At 38.9% G+C, this 25,434-nt stretch overlaps 1 protein-coding gene across 1 annotated transcript; it reads right to left on the bottom strand.

Moving 5' to 3' along the window:
- Positions 1–132: 132 nt before the first annotated feature.
- Positions 133–5,532, bottom strand: LOC107804742 (uncharacterized). The gene is made up of 5 exons (XM_016628668.2): positions 4,138–5,532; positions 3,361–3,419; positions 2,537–2,665; positions 1,969–2,104; positions 133–652 (listed from the first exon to the last, which is right to left on the bottom strand). The coding sequence occupies exons 1-5, from the start codon at positions 4,840–4,842 to the stop codon at positions 362–364; spliced, it is 1,320 nt and encodes a 439-aa protein (XP_016484154.1). The 5' UTR covers positions 4,843–5,532; the 3' UTR covers positions 133–361.
- Between the last annotated feature and the right edge of the window lie 19,902 nt (positions 5,533–25,434).

The raw sequence follows: 25,434 nt of genomic DNA, 5'->3' as shown, positions 1-25,434 counted from the left end.
TTTGTTAAACTGGTAGGTCTGCTATTACTTCCGATGTGAATTGGCGAATATAGTCTAAATATTAGCCATGTCCCAATATAGTATGTAAATGAAACCTGAACTTTGATTCTTTTAAATATCTATGTACTGATATTTGGGCACACAAAATTTTGTCCCTTGGAGATAATAACTGATGTGGTCCGGACGTGCTATCATTCATGATTCCAACTAGTGAACTAACAAAAACTTGTGCCTGTTCTCTACCAAACGCCATCCTACTAACCTATACAAGGCATCAAATGTATCCTAAGGGACCCTATGAAAAGAAAAAATGAATATGACATTGACCAATTAAAGACTTCATGACCCATTTCGTCTGGACTCATCTGTGTAAAAAAAGACGCCCTGCTAAATCATCCCAGCTTTCTCTCCTCTTTTTGGAAATTGTGAGAGATGACTCCCCTGGTTTTTCAAAATCCTGCCCTTCCTCTATGTCACGGAAAGTTCCGTATGCAGAAGGAGAATATGCTTGGGGAACATCCAGTGCAACTGCCCTCTGCAATGCAGCCTTGTGTTCCTCCATGTGTTCCTTAGCGAGAGATGCCTGTCGCTCCATTCTCTGCTGCACAGGGAAATTCATAGATTCTGCAATTTGATGCCTCTCCAACATCGACTGTGTATAGAGAAAATGGAATAATTTCATGAATAACGATATGAATGTTAGCTCTTAGTATCATTTCCACAAATGCTCTCACAATTAAAAACATCAGGCAGGACAAAAATTTATTTTCTGGATGCTATAGAAAGGGGCTCCTCCATTAGTGCTCATAAAACTGCATTTATACATTAAATATATTACGCATTTAACAACACTTCCACAACGATACCTACTATGCATCAATCCCAACCATGACTTCTAAAAGGGAAAAAAACAAAATGTGCGAGGATCAACTCTCTGAAAACTTATTTTTCCCATGTGTTTGTTCTAACAAGGTCCTCTAGCAATTCAAATCTAATCCTATAAAATCTTAAAGCATTTTAACATTAACAGCAAGAAAAAACTTTGTTGATTTCATATGACATTCCGTACTTCAGCCCGAATGCATTAAGCTATGCCCAATAAGGTGTCCAATCATGTCATAGCTATGATATCAACTTACAAATGCTACTGATTGGTCTGTCGCTTGTTTTAACAAAAAAGTGGGCACTTCAATTTTATATCTCAATGAATATTGGCCTCAAAGGATGTCACATATGCTGAGACGTCGAGGTATAACCTGGAGAAATCAGGTTTTGATGCCACCAACAACACTCAGTGTGCGTCCATTTGTTTCAACCTTAGTAGGAGGTTTATCCTGCATTTTTGCTTGTGACTAACAAATAATTTCCCGATCGATCATTCGAGGTGCACACAAGGTGGCATAGTAAAACATGCCGGCTTCAAGGTCAGCTCACCAAGACGATATTGCTTTCCATTACCAGTAGGTATAGAACATACATGTTCAACAAACATTATTAAATACCCCAGAATGACTACTGTAGGCACGATTGATGAGCTCTTCTTTGCCAGTTAGGTTGCTCATCTTCTAAACCATAGTTAAGGTCAAACAATTAAGTTGTAATTGCTAGACCTTGAGATTTCTTTTATTCGGGCGGGGGATAAGGTGCTACAGTTTGAGATCTGAGATATTTTCCTAACTGAAAAAACAAGGGCTACCAAAGGCGGAAATAAACTCTCAGGAATGTCCAAGGATGCCTAACATTTCTTCTGTAACTTAAAAGTGTCTCGAATTGCCTCTTCCTTTTTCTCCTCATCTTCCTTGACCCTCCTCAATGAAAGAAGGAAAAAGAAGAGAGAGAAAGAAAAAGAAGATAAAGCTAGGTTTAGCTTCTCAATCAAATTGAAGTTCTTAAGAAATGTCAGCGGATATGGCTGACAGAAAAGGAAATTATATCTGATGCTCAAGACCGGAGCTGCATAAAACTTACATCAATTGTTCTTTGTGATTCTGTCAATATCCGAATAATGGCATGATCAGATGTCATGTTGCAAGAGAGAACTATGTGCTCAAACCGTCCATCAACAGGTATAGCAGTCCTCACAATGGGTCTAATATTAGCAAAGCTGCAGCAGAGGCAAAAAGCAGACAAGAAAAAGCTATTGCATCAGTGACATCCTAAATATATCATTGCTTCGAAATGGTAAAAAGGGAGTACGTTAATAAGATATCTTTCTCTTTTCTTAGCATATTACAGGAAGCTAGTTGTGATTAAGGCTTAGCTATTAAAACAGCTGCTTTTGAGAAACAAAATGTATCCAAGTGATTGAAACAAAGAATTTTTCTTTTTCAGAGAGAAGAACATCTCCCTCAATGGGATCCTACTTATTGCTCTTCAACTTGGCTCCACCAAGTATAAAATACTGTTGCCAAGCTAAGTCCTTACATGATAATAATTCTAAATTTCTAATGTATACTAGTAAAAAAGAGAGCGCGTCAAATCCTGCAAAAGTTTTACATTTTACTTCACAAATCTGTGTAAATGGAATTTCATATACCTGAAGGGCTTCCTGACAATAATGTGATAAAGACGACCAGGAGCATAAAGGCGTCTTGGATCTTTTAGCATTTTCTCCTCCAGGGTGAATGTATCCTTCAGGCACATTATGCACATCAAGCACGGGAAACTATAAAGAAAAACACTGCTCGTCAGCCTATGGCATTGTCACACTAGTCTCTTGGTATCATAAATATATAACCTGATACAGTGTTGAACCAAATTTTTATGTATCAAAAAACTGAAAATAAACAGTGATAATAACTCGATTCATCAAGCCTCCTATCGGATGTTAATAAGAAACTTTTGGCTTCTTATTGAAGGAAGTTTATTTGATAAGGTTACTAGGAAACGTCCGAATGTATAAGTGGCAATCTTCAAATTGGCAAGAAACTCCTATTTTGCAGTCAGAAGGAAAAGATTTTGTCTAGGACTGTCATTGATTCTACCACACTAAAAGATTTTGCCTTCGAATTTTAGATTTTCTCCATTTTATGATCACAAAGTGCTAGGACAAAGGACCTTCCACCTCCAACCAAGAAGTTGGGGATTCGAGCTACCAAGGGAGCAAATAGGAAAAGGGTCACTATTGACTTGATCATGGGGTTTTGCGGTGTGGATTTTATCACATCGAAATTAAATTGAATATATGATTCCAAATAGACACGAGCAAATGGACACAGTTGCATTATTATCAAAACTATCACTTGGCGTAAGCTATTAATTACTCAAAGACTGTTTTATCTTGATTCATGCATATTTGATCACATACGATATATACATCAAAAGTCATACTGAAACGAGAGAAGACCTGCAATCTTTTACCAGAAAAGTGACTTGAAAGCATGTTCCAATGCTACAGTAGTCCGAGGTAAGAAATCGTCCTGGTTGGTCATGGAAAAGGTGTGTCAAAAAATGTGATGATAAATTCTAGGCGAACAGGTATGACTTTGGAAATAGATTATCCAACAAGACAAGAAATATACATCAGATATAAGACCTTGTTGATGATCAACAAAAGTATCCTTCCTAAATTCTGAATCAGACCTACCTTCGCAGAAACCGATTCCCAAGAACAAAATGTCTACCTCCTTCATATGTTTTGTGTATTTGTAGCTCTACCTACAATCCAGTAGATTTTGCTTCCAAATGACAGTTCATTTCCTTCAAACTAACATTTGCTTCACTAATTGCGGGGAAGCAACTCGTGTTGCTCAAAAATATGAGAGTTACTTCATCCCACAACTATGACACGAAACTTATCAAAAGATAATCACCATTCAAATGCTTCTTACGTGGCATATGTTTGAAGAGATATAGTTTATGGTGACGGTAAACTAACTAATAATTACATTTACAACATGCAATAAGCTCAGTCCTATTAACATTGCACTTCAAGGATAAAATCTAAAAGAAGAAAATAAACCGCCCCTTATCGTATGTTCTTTAGTAGAAGGATTACAAGGTCTAATATCAGAAAAAGAAAAACATCATCGAACTCACATATCTGGTTCACCTTTTCGGTCAGATAAGTCTAATAATACTAGTAAATCTGAAGCAACTAAGTGTATCAGACAACAAAGAGGACCTACACATGCTTACCTGAAGCACAATAGAATTTATGATATCCGCATATCTCACAGCCAAATTCAGCGAGACACACCTTGCAGGAGCAATTGCAAAGCATCTGATCCTTTTTCTCTCTAAGAACCCCAACTTTTCTCTGTTCTTCACAGCCAACATTGTCAATAGTGTCACCACCCCCGCCCCTAAAGAATGGCCAGCAAATGTCAAGATATAATCCGGATACCTCTCCACTAATTCCCTTAAAATTTGTGATTCTGCTTCCCAAACCCATTGAGCTGCCTTCAACAAACCATTATGAACATAACCCCCATCAAATTCAGCTTGCCCGAGTTTATCATCAAGTAGGACCAAAAAATCACTTTCCTTAGCCAAATTAAGACCCCTAATTGCTACAACTATATCGGCATTCTCATGATCAACATAGATCAAATAAGGAGATACCCTCCCTTGAGTATCTTCATGATTTTTCTTTACAATAACCCAATCAGGATCAATACCATACCCTCCAGGGGGAGTCCATATGGGGTTTCTAATATCATCCTCATATACAGCTATAATATATCGACAAAACCGTGGCACTGGCTCAAACTCACTAGCAATAGCAAGTCCCCAATTTTCACTCTCACGGCCAGCGGTATAAAGGAACTTCTTCCACACCCAACGAACGCAAGCTAAACAGTATACACATTCAATAACTGGAACACAACAGGCAAATGACATTGGTGCCTACCATACAGTCATCTTCTAACAGTTCAAGAATGACAATTACTTCTAATAAAATGAATCCTAACACTGTTTCTGCAAATGGGGGTCATTTCTTGTTGAGGTTCAACTTGTGGGGTATCAAGATAGTAAGTACTTGAGCTAAGTCAGTGATAAAAAATGATTAAATGAACCTTTACTAACTAAAGGTATCAAGATTGAATTTTTATTCATAAAATAACAAAGAAAGGGCATAAAATTACCACTACAAGAACTGGGCTTTGGAGAAACTGGGCAGGTAACAGTTGTAATCATCAATACAAACTTCAAAAAAGGAACATAATATAATATATGGTTTATAATTGAATAAAGAGAGAAAAGGGGTTGCTTTTGAAACTTGAAAAGAGAGAAATCACTGAAAATATAAGAGAAAAATGGGAGAAAAGGGACTAGCACACCTGCAACTACTTGTCAAACCCACCATTTTTAGTGGGGTCCCTTACAATTGAGTGAAAGAATATTTTAGGATTATGCTTAGATCCTTGTCTAATGGCACTGGTTTTCTAATTAATTAAGTACTACTAACTTTTTCTGGTTTGCAAGTAGAATAGCTTATGATGATGGCTTCTGCTTAGTTGTAATTTCTGTGGAAGATAGTTTCTTTAATTTTCGTACTATTTTCTCAGGTTTGGTAGAAGTTTCTTCTGAAGTGTGCAAAAAACAAAAAACAAAAGAAAAGGGAAAGGGGGTAGTTTCTTGTGAATTATTGCCATCTGTTAACTTTTGTCATACTTCTAGTTTTGTATTGTAGCAAATATTTCTACTTTAATTTTGATAAAAATAGAAGTTGTCATGTGCATGCATTCCTTTCTTTTTGGTAATATTGTACTCCGGAGTTTTTGGTCAATATTGTCACTTATCTTTGAGATAGGTCTATTTTGGTCCCTTAAATATACCCTTAAACATATTTAGTCCCTTAAGTATGTTAAACTGAAGCATTTTTATTCTCACTCACACAATGTGTTCAAAAACTAACGGTGTTACCCAACTCTGATTCATGAAGCAAATCTTCTGCCCTGAATCAAAACGTTTCACTTTTTTCCTCTCCTTTTATTGGATAACGCAAATTATCACTTAATTCCTTATTTTTAAATAATATCTTCTAAAATTTTGACCTTAAAAATATCCCCTTCTGTGCCAGTTTTCAATGAGAAAATGACGCCGTATAGCCGCTGTAAAAACAATAGTCGAAAAAATATATAAATTTGTATATATATATATATATATATATATATATATAGACACACACACACACATACACACACACACATACATTTTGTAAATAGTTTATGGCACGGCCTAAAAGTGATAATACAACATCGTTATTCTTTTGCTTCAATAATATGCCTAGAAGTGATCCTGACAGCTCTTTTTTTTTTAAATTTTAACTTTTATTTTTGGAAAAATCAACCGAAATTTTCAAATGTATATATATATATATTGGTGATACTAATATTTGCTAATATTGTCTCCCTTTACTTTGCATCTTTCTTCTGGATTTCATGGTGTTCCTATTTATCCTATGATTGTTGTTGTGATACTAATATTGTCTCCCTTTTTGCTCCTTTTGTCTTTTTATTTTTTGAGCCGAGGGTCTTTCGGAAACAGCCTCTCTACTCCTTCGGGGTAGGGGTAAGGTCTGCGTACACACTACCCTCCTCAGACCCCATTAGTGGGATTTTACTGGGCTATTGTTGTATATATACAAAAAAAAATATACAAATTTTATATATTTTTTCAGCTATTATTTTTACAGCGGCTATACAGTGTCATTTTCTCATTGAAAACTGGCACAGAAGGGGATATTTTCAAGGTTAAAATTTTAGAAGACATTATCTAAAAATGAGGAATTAAAGTGATAATTTGCGTTATCCAATAAAAGGAGAGGAAACATTTTGCTTCAGAGCAGAAGATTTGCTTCGTGAATCAGAGTTGGGTAACACCGTTAGTTTTTGAATATATTATGTCAGTGAGACTAAAGGTGCTCCACTTTAGCATACTTAGTGGACTAAATATGCTCAGGGTTATATTTGAGGGACTAAAATAAACCTACCCTCAAAGATAAGGAACAATATTGGTCAAAAACTCCCTTAATTCGAATAGAACGAACCATAAAAGAAGCGGGTAGTATTATGTGATAACGTGGATATTCTTACACTAATGTTAGCAAAATTATTAAGTTTTTTTTGACTTTTAACTTTTATTAGGATAAGAAATGACATGTAATTAGTAAGCAACATAAACCATAAATGAGTGTTCTCTTTAGAGGTAAATACTTATTCAGATATTTATATCGATCCAATAAATACAGAATACATTATTGTGCCAATTTATTTTCTTACAAATCAATTCAAAATCTTTTTTCTCTTTGAGGCATTTTAATTTCAAATGACTTCTTCAAAACCATTACTATCTTCTCATTCCTTGATAAATAATGGTGCATACGGTAAAAACCGGTTAGTCCTTTGTACGAACTAGTTTAAATGGTAATACATTGGATCAGAGAAGCGTCTTTATAATATCAGGTTGAGGTCCGAAGTCAGGTCACCAAGCTTCGAGCCCGAAGGACCGATCAACGTCGAGCTCGATGTTATTATCAAGATCGAATCCAAGTCGAACTATGATGCAAAGTAAAGTTATCGAGCTTATGATTCAGAAACCGACCAACATTGTCCCCGAATCAATACAGGGATCTGATTCAGAATCGAGCTCGAGTCAAGATCGAGAGCTCGAGTCAAGACCAGAAACTCGAGTCAATATCGAGCTCGCAGACAAGAGCCGTTGCAAACCCACTAGAGGAGAGAATCCTGACAGGAATTTTGGAAAAGCTAAATTATCATGGGTCTCCCACTATGTATTTTTAATTATATCTAAAAGTAGGATCCTCCACTATAAAGATGATGGCTACATTTCTGTAAAGGATAGTTTTTTGCTTACATTGTAATTCAAGCACCATATTCTCCTATATTCAAGAGTGATTCTGTTAAGCTTCCTAAATTGATTTATCTTGCTTAGTCCTAAAAATCATATTTTTTCCAACCTTGCTTATTTTGCATTTTTTGCAATCCATATTGGATATTTTTATCTATCCTTACGATTTGTATTAAGCTATATCACATATCCTTAGAACTACGTAAAAATTTAACTCTATCCGTTTTTCGGGTAAACAGTTTGGCGCCCACTGTGGGGCTAAGGATAACAGTGGTTATTTGATACGAATCTACAAAAATACACCGTTTTGCGCTTATTGTCTTGGATTTCGGATTAGCAACGACCAACTATCAATCAAATGGCCTTACCTATCGACAACGAAGTTGGTCTTCAAGATGAGAACAACAACTTGACACCCAGTACCGAAAGACCACTTGTCAACGCCGTTGGAGCTCAAATCAAAGTGTCGATAGACATCAATTCGCATGTGGCCATTGAGGCGAACCTACATTCTAAACCTGAAAATAGCATTCATGGTGGCACTCGGTCTGCAGCTCGAGATATCCATAACGTCGAGGAAAACGGCGTCAGCTTGCGTATGATTTTCGAAATGTTGCAAGCTCAACAGGCAGCAATAGCTCAGTTGCAGAGTCAAACCCAGATACCGAGTAGACCGGAGCCCAGTCAACCCAGAGAAATCACCCCTACAACGGAACCAGCTATAGTGAAATCAAATGAGCAGGAGTCGGGGACTAATCCTGAAATTGCTAAGATGTTCGAAAAACTGACCAAGCGAATAGAATCAGGAGAAAGGAGGATCGAAGCAAACGACAAAAAAGTGGAAACACACAACTCTAGGGTTGATCAGATCCCGGGGGCACCACCAATATTGAAGGGCTTAGATTCCAAAAACTTCATACAAAAATCTTCCCCCCAAGCGCGACTCCTAAATTGATCCCAAAGAAGTTCCGCATGCCCGAGATTCCTAAATATAACGGAACTACCGACCCTAACGAACATGTCACCTCATACACATGTGCCATCAAAGGGAACGATCTAGAGTATGATGAGATCGAATCTGTATTACTGAAAAAATTTGGTAAAACCCTGTCAAAGGGAGCAATGATATGGTATCATAATTTGCCACCTAATTCTATCGATTCTTTTGCTATGCTTGCGGATTCCTTCGTAAAAGCACACGTCGGGGGTCATAAAAGTCGAGACCAGGAAGTCGGACATGTTTAAAGTAAGACAAAGGGATAACGAGATGCTAAGAGAATTCGTGTCTCGTTTTCAAATGGAACGAATGGATCTACCCTCAGTCACAGACGATTGGGTTGTTCGGGCTTTCACTCAAGGTTTGAACGAACGAAGTTCGACGGCTTCACGGTAGTTGAAGCATAACCTGATTGAGTACCCAGCTATCACTTGGGCCGACGTACACAATCAGTACTAATAAAAAATTAGAGTCGAAGATGATCAGTTGGGGTCTGAACCCGCTGCTCTAAGGGATATCAATCGAGAATAAGGTCCGATCAGGGATCGATACCGATCGTACAACGAAAACCACAGGATCAATGAATCGATACGTAACACCGGACAAAGCAACAAAATAAGTGATCGAGGTCAAGTGTCTCGGGGGATGATAAACAGAGGTGGGTTTGATAGGCCTACCGGATCTAAGGAAGCACCTCGGCTATCGAAGTATAACTTCAGCGTTGATGCATCCGCCATCGTGTCGGCTATCGGACGCATCAAAGACACTAAATGGCTTCGACCCATGCAGACCGATCCTTCCCAAAGGAATCCCAATCAAATGTGTGAATATCATGGCACCCATGGCCACATAACGGAAGATTGCAGACAACTAAGAGAGGATGTAGCCCGGTTATTCAATAAAGGGCACCTTCGAGAATTTTTAAGCGACAGGGCGAAGAACCATTTCAAAAACAGGGATTTCGGCAAGCAAAACGAACAAGAAGAACCACAACACATCATCCACATGATCATCGGCGGGGTCGATACCCCTCAAGGGCCGGTGCTTAAACGCACTAAGACATCGATTATGAGAGAAAAGCGATCTCGAACTCAGGATTACGCACCCATAGGAACTTTGTCCTTCAATGATGATGATGCAGAAGGAGTCATACAACCTCATAACGATGCACTGGTAATATCCGTACTTATGAATAAAACCAAAGTTAAGCGTGTGTTAATTGATCCAGGTAGCTCGGCCAACATCATTAGATCGAAGGTTGTAGAACAGCTCGGTCTACAGGACCAGGTCGTACCCGCAACCCTGGTTCTAAACGGATTCAATATGGTATGTGAAACCACCAAAGGCGAGATAATTTTGCTGATAAACGTGGCCGGAACCATCCAGGAAACGAGGTTCCAGGTAATCGAAGGCGACATGAGGTACAACACCCTTTTTGGGAGGCCATGGATCCACAACATGAGAGTTGTACCTTCGACCCTACACCAAGTTCTTAAATTCCCAACATCGGGGGGAGTCAAAACAGTGTACGGAGAACAACCGGCTGCGATAGAAATGTTTGTCATCGAAGAAACAATTCCGATACCCTCACCCTCATCAACAAAGGGATCGAACTCAAAAGGGGAACAAGATGCCAAATAGCAATTACAGACGTTAGCTTCAACCCAACCAGAAAATCAAAAGATTGAGGTAGATGATGATCAAAGGATCCCTCGATCCTTCGTGGTTCCCGATGATTCCGACGCTACCCAATCAACGATTGAAGAATTGGAGCAAGTCGTACTAATCGAACATTTGCCCGAACGAAAGGTATACTTGGGAACGAGATTAACCCCCGAACTCAGGAAAAGGTTTATTCAATTTCTTATCGATAACATATACTATTTGTATTGGTCCCATTTAGATATAACAGGGATCCCACCGGATATAACGACGCATCGGCTAAGCCTGGACCCTAAGTTCAAATCGGTGAAGCAAAAGAGAAGACCCCAGTCCGAGGTAAAACATGCATTCATAAAGGACGAGGTAACTAAAATTCTCAAAATAAGGTCCATTCGGGAGGTAAAATATCCCGAATAGCTAGCCAATGTAGTTGTAGTCCCTAAAAAAGGGAACAAACTTAGAATGTGTGTAGATTATAAGGATTTAAACAAGGCATGCCCCAAATATTCTTTTCCACTGCCTAACATCGATCGCATGATTGATGCCACGGCCGGCCACAAGGTCCTTACTTTTCTCGATGCATATTTCGGGTATAATCAAATTCAAATGAACCCGGAAGACCAGGAAAAGACTTCATTTGTCACCAAGTATGGAACATATTGTTATAATGTGATGCCCTTCGGGCTAAAAAATGCAGGAGCTACTTACTAACGCCTAGTAAATAACATGTTTGAAGAACAAATAGGTAAATCAATGAAAGTTTATATTGATGACATGCTAGTTAAGTCCCTGCGCGCAGAGGACCATTTGACTCATTTGTAGGAAACATTCGAGATTTTAAGGAAATACAACATGAAGCTCACCCCCGAGAAATGTGCTTTCGGGGTCGGTTCGGGCAAGTTCCTCGGCTTCATGGTATCAAATCGGGGGATCGATATTAACCCCGATAAAATCAAGGCCATCGAAGACATCGCCATCGTGGATAGTGTAAAAGTCGTGCAGAGGCTAACGAGGCGGATTGATGCCTTAGGCTGATTCATTTCAAGGTCGTCAGATCGGAGCCATAAATTTTTCTCTCTACTAAAAAAGAAGAACGATTTTGCTTGGACCCCGGAATGCCAACATGCATTAGAGGGATTAAAGCGATATCTATCGAGCCCACCACTGATTCATACTCCAAAAACAGACGAAAAACTTTGCTTGTACTTGGCAGTATCAGAAATCGCGGTAAGTGGTGTCCTAGTTCGAGAAGAGCAAGATACTCAATTTCCCGTTTATTATATAAGTCGAACCTTAGGAGAAGCAGAAACTAGATATCCACACTTAGAAAAATTGGCACTTGCACTGATAAGCGCCTCTAGAAAGTTAAGATCGTACTTTCAATACCACCCCATATGCATGTTGACCACTTACCCACTCCGTAATATTTTGCATAAGCCCAAACTATCGGGCCGATTGGCCAAATGGGCCATCGAACTCAGTGGGTACGACATCGAATATCAACCCCGTACGACCATCAAGTCTCAAATTTTAGCGGACTTCGTGGCCGATTTCATGCTGACCCTCGTACCCGAAGTTAAAAAAGAACTCTTATTGAAATCGGGTACGTCATCGAGGGTATGGACCCTTTTTAAGGACGGGGCTTCGAACGTGAAAGGGTCCTGGCTAGGCATCATTTTAAAGCCACCCACGGGTAACACTATTAGGCAATCTATCAAAACTACTATGTTGACTAATAATGAGGCCGAGTATGAGGCCATGATTGCAGGTCTCGAGCTAGCTAAAAGCTTGGGAGTAGAAGTCATTGAAGTCAAGTGTGACTCTTTGCTGGTGGTAAATCAAGTAAACAAAACCTTCGAAGTTCGAGAGGATAGAATGCAAAGGTATTTGGACAAACTACAAGTCACTTTGCACCATTTCAATGAATGGACTTTACAGCATGTTCCACGAGGACAAAACAGTGAGGCTGATGCACTTGCAAATTTGGGATCATCGGTCGAGGTAGGCGAGATAAGCTCGGGGACTGTCGTTCAACTCTCGAGATCCGTAATCGAAAAAGGTCATGCCGAGATAAATTCTACAAGCTTAAACTGGGATTGGAGGAATAAGTATATTGAATACTTAAATAATAGAAACCTCCCATCGGACATTAAAAATTTGAGGGACCTACGAACCAAAGCTGCTTGATTCACATTAACTGCAGATGGAACGTTATACCGAAGGACATTAGACGGACCATTGGCAGTATGCTTAGGTCCAGGAGACACCGACTACGTCTTACGTGAGGTGCACGAGGGAACTTGTGGAAATCACTTAGGTGCCAATTCATTAGTCCAAAAAACAATCAGGGCAGGGTACTATTAGATCGATATGGACAAAAATGCAAAGGAGTTTGTTCGAAAATGTGACAAATGTCAAAGTTTTACACCAATGATCCATCAGGCCGGAGAGAAACTTCACTCAGTCCTATCCCCATGGCCATTCATGAAATGGAGAATGGATATTGTCGGCCCTCTGCTATCGGCCCCAGGTAAAGCTAAGTTCATTTTATTTATGACTGGCTATTTCTCTAAATGGGTTGAAGCACAGGCGTTCGTGAAAGTAAGAGAGAAAGAGGTCATAGAATTTATCTGGGATCATATCGTATGTCGATTAGGGATACCCGCCGAAATAGTGTGTGACAATGGGAAATAATTTGTAGGCAGCAAAGTGACAAAATTCCTCGAAGACCACAAAATAAAAAGGATATTATCAACACCGTATCACCCCAGTGGGAACGGACAGGCCGAATCAATGAACAAAACTATCATTTAAAACCTAAAGAAGAGGCTGAACGACGCTAAGGGAAAATGGAGAGAAATCCTGCCCGAAGTTCTTTGGGCATATCGAACAACATCAAAATCTAGTACGGGGGCAACCCCGTTCTCCTTAGTATATGGCTCCGAAGCCTTGATTCCAGTCGAAGTCGGGGGACCCAGTGCCAAGTTTCTATATACAACAGAAAAGTTAAATAACGAGGCTATGAACACTAGCCTCAAACTATCAGATGAAAAACGAGAAACTGCTCTCATCCAATTGGCCTCCCAAAAGCAGCGAATCGAAAGATACTATAATCGAAGAACCAAGCTTTGCCATTTTAAACTCGGGGACTTAGTGCTAAGGAAAGTCACCCTCAGTACCCGAAATCGAAACGAAGGAAAACTAGGACCGAACTGGGAAGGAGCATATCAGGTTCTCAAAAACCTCGGAAAAGGATCATACAAGCTCGACATTATAAACGGTAAACAACTATCAAGCAATTGGAATGTGTCGCACCTAAAACGATACTACCGCTAAGTTACGACCCTCCCATGTTCGTTTGTATTTCAAAACTAACCCTTGCAGGAGTTCGATCAGGAACAAGGATGGATCATTCAAAACAAAGCCCTAGGTCTGAAAGCAAGCGTTGCACTCTTTTTTCCTTAGACCGGTTTTATCCCAAATGGGTTTTTCGGCAAGGTTTTTAATGAGGCAACCATTCATCGTGCTAACTTAGAACAATTAAACAGTATCTGAGGCCTCTTTACAATCGACCTCGAATACTGGGGGGGGGGGGGGGACCCTCAAACATATCAAGTTCGATACAAGAAAGTTACTTCATAACAACAGGGTTCCAATAGGAAAAATTGTAAGAGCCAAATGGTCAAAACGAACCATGCTTATGTAGTTGGCCCGAGCCCTGGCACAAAACATGAACACATGTATAATGACTTACAAAGAAAACTTTCTTCTTTACCCACATCTTATATCCAAGAAATATTCCTCTATTTCGAGATTTATTATGCAAATAGGCTTAAGGGCCGACCACTACCCCTTAAATCGGGGACTACCAACCGAAAATCTATGAAGCCTTAGGGCTACCCTACTTCGAGTTCAAAATCACTCACTCGACTATTAAGCCTACGGGCTACAATACTTCGAGTTCGAGGAAGCACTCACTCGACTACTAAGCCTACAGGCTACTCCTATCTTGAGTTCGAGAAATCACTCACTCAAATCATTAAGCCTATGGGCTACATTACTTCGAGTTCGAAATCACTTACTAGACTATTAAGCCTACGGGCTACGTTACTTCGAGTTCGAGAAAGGCACTCACTCGAATACTAAGCCTACGGGCTACTCTTATCTTGAGTTTGAGAAATCACTGACTCAACCATTAAGCCTACGGGCTACATTACTTCGAGTTCAAAATCACTCACTCGACTATTAAGCCTACGGGCTACATTACTTCGAGTTCGAGCAAGCACTCACTCGAATACTAAGCCTACAGGCTACTCCTATCTTGAGTTCGAGAAATCACTCACTCAAATCATTAAGCATATGGGCTACATTACTTCGAGTTCGAAATCACTCACTCGACTATTAAGCCTACGGGCTACTCTTATCTTGAGTTCGAGAAATCACTCACTCAAATCATTAAGCCTACGGGCTACATTACTTCAAGTTCGAAATCACTGACTTGACTATTATGCCTACGGGCTACATTACTTAGAGTTCGAGCAAGCACTCACTCAACTACTAAGCCTACAGGCTACTCCTATCTTGAGTTCGAGAACTCACTCACTCAAATCATTAAGCCTACGAGTTATATTATTTCTAGTTCGAAATCACTCACTCGACTATTAAGCCTACGGGCTACGTTACTTCAAGTTCGAGCAAGGCACTCACTCGAATACTAAGCCTATGGGCTACTCTTATCTTAAGTTTGAGAAATCACTCACTCAATCATCAAGCCTATGGGATACGTTACTTCGAGTTCGAGCAAGGCACTCACTAAGCCTACGGGCTACTCTTATCTTGAGTTCGATAAATCACTCACTCAATCATTAAGCCTACGGGCTACATTACTTCGAGTTCGAAGACGCTCACTCAGATATAAAGGCTACAAAGTCCGAATTTGATCGAATTGCCTAAAGCTTTATGAAAATATTCATAAGGCATGAATAAAACGAAATCTTCACAAGACAAAAATAAAACAGAGGCAAGACGGGAAAAGAAAAGATATTTGTATATATTTACAAGATTATTTACATGATTGTTTGCAACATCCAAAATAGAAACTAAGGGACTAAGTTTCTTGGTTGTCCCCGGGGGTGGTCTTTTCTCCATCGGGCTCTTCCCTGCTCTCTGACCTGCTCTTGCTTCCATCATCGTCGTCATCATTATCGTCATCATCCGAAACCAAGGCTTCAGCATCGGCTTCGAGCTCTTTAGCCCTTTTTATCTCTTTAGTGAGGTCGAAACCTCGAGCATGGATCTCCTCAAGTGTCTCCCTACGAGATCGGCACTTAGCAAGCTCAGCAACCCAATACGCTCGAGTGTTGGTGACCTCGGATGCCTCTCTTGCTTGTATCTGAGCAGCTTCAGCATCGGCTCGATAACCGGCCACGAATGCATCCGCATCGGCCTTTGCCTTTTCGGCATCATATTTAGCCTTAGCAAGTTCAGAAGCCAACCGAACCTCGAGCTCCTCTATTCTTCTTACTTGAACCGAGCTTTTCTTCTTCATACTTTGAAGCTGGGTTTCGGTCGATGACAATTGGGCTCGAGCAGCCTCTTTCTCTATAGCAAAGCGGTCCATGTCTTCTTTCCACTTCAAGGACTCCGCTTTTATCACATCAACCTCCTCGCGGAGTTTTCCGATCATCTCAATTTTCAGCTGCAGCTGTGAGACCGAAAAATTAGCCATCGTTTCGGTATCTAGCCCATAGGCTTTTAAAAGTATCATTACCTGCTCAGACAGATCGATATGATCTTGGTGAGCCTTGTCCAACTCAGCTCGGAGGTCTTTGATTTCCTCTCCCCTTTTCTCTAAGAGGAGTTTGAGGGAGTTCCTCTCCTCTGTGACCCGTTGAAGATCGGTCTCGAACCGATGCAACTCAGTTCGAGATCGAGAACATGCTTCTCGATGGACCACCACGGCCTGCAAAGAAGAAAGAAAATAAGTTAGGAAAGAATAGAAAAACATGAAAAATAATATCAACAAAGAGAGATAAGAACTTACCCAATTCAGAGCTAGATGCACTTCACAGAGAAGGCCCGGCACATCACTAAGGCCAACAGCGTCCTCGACCCCGGTAAACAGATCACGGAAAGGGTCCTCCCCTTCATGAGACCGGCTCATATCGAGGGCCCCCAAAGATTGGGCTTACCGAATAGCCCCTTTGGAAAAGGCAGGAAGAGTGGGCGAATCCCCGATTACTATTGCCCCAGGTGACTCACTTGGGGCGTTCTCCTCAGTTCGGAGACCTTCAGGACCGGCCCCTTCCGATGTACCCACAGTTTGATTCCGGTAGGAAGCATCCTTGATCTCTAATGACTCGGGGACTTTGCCTGAACCTTCCTCCGATATCTCCTCGGTTCGAGGCAGTGCCTTATGAATCACCGTCGATTCAGCCGCCTTTGAGGCATCGGTGCTTTTCTTCATTCGGGCCGCCAGCGCAGACCCGTCATCATCATCATCTTCTTCGTCTTCATCCCTTAGGTGTAGAACTGATTCTACAGTCAAAGGAATGGTATTTTTCTTCGGCTTACGAGCCGCCCTCTTCTTTGGTTTTGGATCTTCGAGGACGGAGGCCCTTTTCCTCTTATTTTCCTTCACCAGCTTTGGAACAGAGTCCGAAGCCTCTTCCTCGACGGACGAGGGCCTCAAGACCGCATCTTTGCCCACACCTACATACGGGAAAATTTATTAAAAGTATATAGAAAGCATCTCATTCTAAATATGAGGAAGGGGCTTACCATGATTCTTGTCTCCCATCGGCTCTTTGACAAGTCACGCCATGAGCGTTCGGCGTATGTGGAGGTCGAAGCCAGATCCCGTACCCAGTTCTTGAGATCGGGAACTGCGCCGGGCATCCAAGGAACCACTGCATCACAAAAGGGGGGATATTGGTGAGAAAAGAAATGAAAAGGCAAAATTGTAGGAGATAACATCAGAATTACACTTACGCTTCATGTTTCACTCCTCGGAAAAAGGCATCTTTTCAGTAGGAATTAGGTCCGAAGTCCTTACTCGGACGAACCTGCCCATCCAGCCTCGATCCATGTCCTCATCTATGCTCGAGAACAGAGCCTTGGTAGCTCAACGTTGAAGTTTTATTAACCCTCATCGAAAAAGGCGATGACGGTATAATCTAATGAGATGATCGAGGGTGAAAGGCATCCCCTTGATTTTGTTCACGAAGTATCAGATCAAAATAACGATCCGCCAAAAAGAAGGATGAATCTGGCCTAGGGTTATTAGGTATTTACGACAAAATCTATGATAACAGGATCTAGGGGACCTAACGTGAAAGGATAAGTGTACACACTTAAAAACCCTTTCACGTGAGTAGTAATATCCTCTTCGGGAGACGGTACTACCACTTCTTTGTTCCCTCAGTTACAATCTTTTTTTACCTGCTCGATATAACCCCGCCGGTTATCGAACAAATATATCTCGATACGGGCTCACATCGGCCGGGAACCGGCGAACCTTTATTGAGTTTGAAATCGGAGGTAATAACACACGCCGCTGGAACGCACTCCTCAGGCCATGGATCCAACGATGTTTTGTCGGCGGCGGATTGGGAAGAAGAAGCTTTCACTTTTTGGGAGACTGTTTTTGATGTCTTCACCATCTTTGGATTTAAAGAAGGTGATAAATATTTGGTGGTTTTTAAGAAGCATTTTGCAAAAAAGAATCACAGATCTATGAATGAACTCAGAAGAGACGAGAAGGAACTTAGAAAATTTGGAAGATTGAAGACGTAAAAGTGATAAATGGTGAAAGGAAGGGCTATTTATAGATTGAAGAAATGGCGGTTCAATATCAGCGGTGGCCGACCACCGTCTGACATGCATTAAATACCTTGAAAAACTAAACCGACGGGACAGCTATCACGTGAGTCATGATCGAGCCCAATGTGAACGTCAGCTTATATCTGATCGAGCCATTGTGAAATCATATCGTTTCTCGCTACATCCTTCTCGAGAAATGAGGGGACTATCTGTATATGGTAAAAACAGGTTAGTCCTTCGTACGAACTGGTTTAAATGGTAATACATTGGATTAGAGAAGCGTCTTCATAGTATCAGGCTGAGTTCCGACGTCAGGTCACCAAGCTTCGAGCCCGAAGGACCGATTAACGTCGAGCTCGATGTTATTATCAAGCTCGAATACAAGTCGAACTGTGGTGCAAAGTAAAGTTATCGAGCTTATGATTCAGAGACCGACCAATACTGATCCCGAATCAATACAGGGATCCGAGTCAGAATCGAGCTCGAGTCAAGATCGAGAGCTCGAGTCAAGACCAGAAACTCGAGTCAGTATCGAGCTCGCAGATAGGAGTCGTTGCAAACCCACTAGAGGAGAGAATCCTGGCAGGAATTATGGAAAAACTAAATTATCATGGGTATCCCACTATGTATTTTTAATTATATCTAAAAGTAGGATCCTCCACTATAAAGAAGATGGCTATATTTCTGTAAAGGACTTTTTTATTGTTTACATTGTAATTCAAGCACCATATTCTCCTATGTTCAAGAGTGATTCTGTTAAGCTTCCTAAATTGATTTATCTTGCTTAGTCCTAAAAATCATCTTTTTCCAACCTTGCTTATTTTGCATTCTTTGCAATCCATATTGGATATTTCTATCTATCATTACGATTTGTATTAAGCTATATCACATATCCTTAGAACTACGTACAAATTCAACTCTATCCGTTTTTCAGGTAAACAAATGGACAAACTGATAAATGGAAAGCAACAATACAACAAGCACAAATTGATGACATGTTTTATATTTGAGGATAATGAAAATTTTAAAAAGAATAGTGAGAGATTTATTTTGCTTCTTTCTTTTAAATATGGACAAATTGTTACAGGGAAAACAACCATGTAACAAGTAAAAACTTTCGTCGCATAAAACATAAGATTGTGAGAAGTTCAATAATTTTTACTAATGATAGTGTATGGATCAGTTTGTGCGTGTCTTAGCTATGAAACGAATACATGTTTCTTCCCACTGATACAGGTACATCAGCACACAAAAATTCCAGAACTTTATCATTATGAGAAAGACCCTTGTTCAAGTATAAAAATAATTTATCTAGAAAAGAAACATGACTGATTTTTAGTAATATGGTCGAATTATTTAAATTTCAATGTGAAATACAAAGATGTATTTTAATGCACTTGAAGCACAATTATAAGCTATAACTTATGATTTTTATATTTAAAAATCATAAATACTGTCTTATGAAACGGGCTAACGTAATAATAATCTTATAATACAACTCCACTTTTTCTAAGAAAGGGTGCCTTTGCTACATTTACATGTTTTGAAGGTGCTATCTCTACCAATAGAAACAGCGTGGGCATTATCATCAAAACATCATCGTACTTATTTCAACAACAACAACAACCCAGTATAATCTTACTAGTGGGGTCTGGGGAGGGTAATGTGTACGCAGACCTTACCCCTACCATGGGGTAGAGAGGTTGTTTCCGATAGACCCTCGGTTCCCTCCCTCCAAGAACTCCCCACCTTGCTCCTGGGGTGACTCGAACTCAAAACCTCTTGGTTGGAAGTGGAGGGTGCTCACCACTAGAGCAACTCACTCTTGTCATTAATACTTATTTCATTAATACTAAATACCAAAGCTACCCTTCTGCCAGTCAACATGCAAAATCTATATCTATATATATCTATCTATTCTATATCTATCTATGAGCCCGTTTGGATTAGCTGATTTGAAGTAGCTGATAAGCACTAGGTGCTAAAAAGCATTTTAAGGTGCTAAAAAATATTTTAAAGTGCTGAAATTTATTTAATAAATAAGTAGTTACGTGTTTGGATACAAGTGCTGAAATTGATAATAAATTGTTACAGTATTTGATAAAAAGTACCGATAAGCTCTTTTTTCTGTTAAAATGACTTGAATAACCTTAAAACCGTTTACACTTACTAGGGCGTAATTTCTTTAAAATTTTAGATTCTAGATCGATTCAAATACAAAATATTCTATTTATCATTTTATTTTAAATACAACTGTAATTAAATAAGATAATTTTTATGATAAATATAATTTATTTTATGATAAGCATATAATCATAAGTTATAATAATTAATAAATTGATAAAAGTTTCTCAGTAAAAAAATAAACCTAAATAGGATAATATATTTGAAAAGAAATATTGTCTTCGTCACCACAACACTTTCAAACCAATACACCAAAAATTGATATGTCCTCGTTTATTATATACAGTTTAAAGATTAATACAAAATCACATAGATACAAATATGCAAAAGAATAGAGAATTTGCATACCTCAAATAGTCAATGAGAATTGCAGACTTGAAGAGACTTGAGGTTTAGGTTGAAAAAATACGTGAGGCAGTGAGTATCGATGTAAGAGTTTTGTTTTGAAAAGGAATATTTTAGGGATAAAATAGGAAAAATCTTGGTCAAACTTAAAGTGCTTATAAGTTAAAAATTCATAAGCTGGTGGTGACCAACTTATGTTTTTTGCCTTATTTTTGACTTATAAGCACTTGACTTATAAGCACTTTTAACTTTACCAAACGCGTAGATAAGCCGAAAAGTGCTTATAAGCTAGTTTGACCAGCTTATAAGCTTAGCCAAACACCCTAAATATCATATAAAATTGAACATGTAAATATCTTTAGTCATGTAATCCTATTACTTTTAGGATATACTTCTTAAAAATTTCTATTACTAATTCAAAAATATATTATAATATCTTGTTACTAATTTAATTTGAGAATGTATGTCACGATCCAAAATCCCACCACAAGCGTCGTGATGGCACCTAGTCTCTAAGTAAGCCAATTTCCATTACAGTTCGAAGCCATTTTTTTTTCAATGAAACCAACAACGGAAATAATTATACAACCTCCCAAGACTGGTAGTACTGAGTCATGAACTCTAACATAATACATGAAATGATCTCAATGATCGAATACTCAATGCTGTTTGATTAAAAATTAACAGTACAATGAAATGAAATGACTCCAAGGGACTGCGACGACCAAGCAGCTCTACCTTGAATTCTTGCGATCACACTCTAACTCTGTCCAGGTCCGCTACCTCTAATACTTGGCTCTGCACAAAAATGTGCAGACGTGTAGTATGAGTACACCATGGTCGGTACCCAGTAAGTATCAAGACTAACCTCAGTGGAGTAGAGACGAGGTACAGTCAAGACACTCACTAGTCAAATAACCTGTATAATATAGCAATATACAATAGTACTGGAAAACAACTAGCAATGATAACAACAAACTCAACCTTTGATATAATAACAAGGCAATAAGAACATCATAATTATTACTCACGCGAATAAGGAACACAAGTACAATCAACAAGTCAAGTCCTTCAAATATAAATCCTTCACATATTATTCTTTAAGATAAATATCTTACGAATATACTTCTTTTGAATAATTATCTTTCAAATATAATTTTTTCAGTAAATATATTTTCAAGTAAAAGACACCATGTGACACCTCATTTCACAATCATAAAAATTACGGGTCTCAGCCCACCTTCATATTTTTCACGGCACCTCGTACCCATATTTCTATCACCATCACACCGACAACTCACGTGTCAATAATAAAATTATCATATTTTTCTCCGGCACCTCATGCCCATTTATTTTCATAACTGCACGGACAACTCACGTACCAAAATATCAATGTATATAAGATTCGCATGATCAATTTATTTTCAATAAAGTAAGGTTAAAAATCTTTAAATCAAGTAAGAAATCAATAAAAAGATAAGTTTATTTTAGAAATCGTTTGAGTGAGGAAAAATGACATTTCCATTAAAATAAAGCATCAACTAAACTACTGATTTGGATATAGAATTTATTAAATTAAACATACTAGAAAATTTTCTTTTATTTAAAATAACTCAATCATCAAAAACACGTACAACCCAAAAATACAAATCCGCAAAGTCTTGTACGAAAAAGTCAAAGTCAACACAATACATCAAGAAATACAAAACACTTAATATTAAGTCAAATAATACATCACGAAAAACACAAGAATTTAGAAATTATGGAAAAATAAAATAACCAAAGGCAAGTGCATCTATAGAAAATATCAACAAAAGGGCACTCTCGAAGTACCGCCTCGTAGTCCCAAAAGTAAATATGCAAAACAGGGGGAATCTCCCGAGGTACCGCCTCGTAGTCCCAAAAGTAAATATGCAGGGAAATCTCCCGGAATACTGTTCCGTAGTCTCAAAGTAAATGTGCAGGGGAATCTCCCGGAATACCATTCCGTAGTCCCAAAGTAAATGTGTAGGAGAATCTCCCGGAATAACGTTCCGTAGTCCCAAAGTAAATGTGTAGGGGAATCTCCCAAAATACCGTTCCGTAGTCCCAAAGCAAATGTGCAGGGCAGGGGGATCTCCCGGAATACCATACCGTAGTCCCAAAGTAGATATGATTTCAACAACTGCACAACAAGTGCTCACATATCACAACTTGCCACAGAAATCAACAATACATCATTTTCCACAATAAGGAGCCCATGGCTTGACCATAATGTGTACAAAATCTTAACAAAATATATTTCACATAAATTCAAGGTGGCAATCATACCAAATCATCATATAAAAATAATTTCAACAAACAAGAATCTAGGCATGACAAATAGAGGATTTAATAAGTGCCAACATCTAAGGATTTTTAATCAATGAAATTCGCACATATAAACCAAGTACGTACTCGTCATCTCGCGTACATGGTTTTTAATTACACAATTTGCACATAAGACTCAATGCCTAAGGAAAAATTCTCCCACTCGAGGTTAAGCAAGACACTTACCTTTTTGAAGTTAGGCAGATATTCAAAATTGCCTTCTTGCTTGAATTGACCTCCGGACGGCTCCAATCTTTCTTGAGCCTTCCTTACATTACTATGAGGTTCCGAAAATTCTAGAAACTTCAATCTATTTAGAAGCATAACAAAAGTGAACCATAATTAGGAAGATTTTCATGGTTTCAGCTCATTTGAGCATTTTATCAAACACTAGGTGTGCAAATTTGGTTACAAGGTTCTTCTACAAGATTTCCTTCATTCCACAACCCAATCTTTACTTATTTGATCTCAACAATCTTCCCACAAACCTTATTGTTACAAGCATATATACATAATACTCTTACACCCAAGAATCATACTCCCAATCACCAATCTTTTACCCCAAACTCGAAATTGAAGACTAGGGGTTGAATCTTACCTCTTTGATGAATATCTTGTGATTATGTGATGACCCAAAATGTCATCTTTAAATTTAATAATTAATTTTATGTTCTAAACCTCAAAAAGTACTATTTATCATTCCTCGACTTGCGTGCACAGTCCGTAAAATTTTTCGAAAAGTTTTCAGGTGAAAAATGGATTAAAATGTGAATTAGAGGTTAAAACTCAATTGAGTTTACTTTGGTCAATATTTTGAGAAAACGGACTCGGATCAGTGTTTTGACAGTTCTGGTAGGTCCGTATCATGAATTGGGACTTGGGCGTATGCCCGAAATCAAATTCCGAGGTCCCTAGCCCTAGATATGGAATTTTGATAAAAAATTAAAAGTTTATGTTCAAATAGTGATCGGATGTTGAATTTTGTACAAATGACTCCGGAATAGAATTTTGATGATTCCAACAGCTCCGTATGGTGATTTTGGACTTAGGAGCATGATCAGAATTTTATTTGGAAGTCCGTAGTGAAATTAGGCTTGAAATGACTAAAATAGGAATTTAAAGTTTGGAAGTTTGACCGGGGAGTTGACTTTTTGATATCGGGGTCAAAATCCGATTTTGAAAATTTTCATAACTTCATTATGTCATTTATGACTTGCGTACAAAATTTGAGGTCAATCGGACTTGATTTGATAGGTTCCGGTGTTGTTTGTAGAAATTGAAAGTTTCAAAGTTCATTAGGCTTGAATCTATGTGTGATTTGTGATTTTAGCATTGTTTGATGTGATTTGAGGTTTCAAATAAGTTCGTATGATATTTTAGGACTTGTTGGTGTATTGGGTTGAGGTCCCGAGGGCCTCGGGTGAGTTTCAGATGGTTAACGGATCAAAAGTGGGACTTAGTTGCTGCAATTTTTTGCGGGAAATGCTGTCAAAATCGGGCTGCCTGCCAAAATCGGGTTGCCTGCCAAAATTGAGGTCCCTGACAAAATCGAGGTCGCTGACAAATCGATGTCCCTGACAAATCGAAGTCCCTGACAAAATCGAGGTCCCTGACAAATCGAGGTCACTGACAAATCGAGGTCCCTGAAAAAATCTAGCTCCCTGACAAAATCGAGCTCCTTGACAAAATCGAGGTCCCTGACAAATCGAGGTCCCTGACAAGACAAAATCGAGGTCCCTGACAAAATCGAGGTCTCTGACAAATCTGTAAGTTATAAAAATAGGGGATTTCGTCCCATTTGCCTTTTTGACGAATTGGAGCTTGAGGAGAGGCGATTTTGATATATTTTCAAGGAAAAACATTTGGGTAAGTGATTCTAACTCGGATTTGGTCAATATACACGAATACATCATTGTTTTCACCATTTAATTAGTGTTTTGAGATAGAAATTTGGGAAAATTTTAGAAATCTCATAATTTTTTTTTTGAGATTTCGGTGTCGATCCGGAGTCCGATTTGAGTGAAACTGGTATGGTTAGACTCGTAATTGAATGGGTTATCGGATTTTGTAAGTTTTACCGAATTCCAAGACATGGGCCCGACGGCTAAGTTTTTGAGCTAATTTCGGATTTTATTGAAAAGTGTAATATTTTCTTACGAAATTGATTCCTATAGATTTTGTTGACTGTATCGAATTAATTATGACTAGATACGAGTCGATCAGAGTCAGAAAAATCGAGAAAAAAGCATAATACTTGGTTA

The sequence above is a fragment of the Nicotiana tabacum genome, chromosome 19 (genome assembly GCF_000715075.1).
Source record: "Nicotiana tabacum cultivar K326 chromosome 19, ASM71507v2, whole genome shotgun sequence".
NCBI lineage: Eukaryota > Viridiplantae > Streptophyta > Magnoliopsida > Solanales > Solanaceae > Nicotiana > Nicotiana tabacum.
The sequence above is the reverse complement of the archived record's forward strand: the minus strand, read 5'-3'. Positions and strand labels throughout refer to the sequence as shown.

Excerpts from the sequence above, each read along its gene's own strand:
- LOC107804742 (XM_016628668.2), bottom strand. The coding sequence starts at position 4,842 with ATGTCATTTGCCTGTTGTGTTCCAGTTATTGAATGTGTATACTGTTTA. Across the intron at positions 3,420-4,137 it reads TAAATTCTATTGTGCTTCAG|GACGATTTCTTACCTCGGAC; the intron begins GTAAGCATGTGT and ends ATGACCAACCAG. Across the intron at positions 2,105-2,536 it reads ATTGTCAGGAAGCCCTTCAG|CTTTGCTAATATTAGACCCA; the intron begins GTATATGAAATT and ends CCTCTGCTGCAG.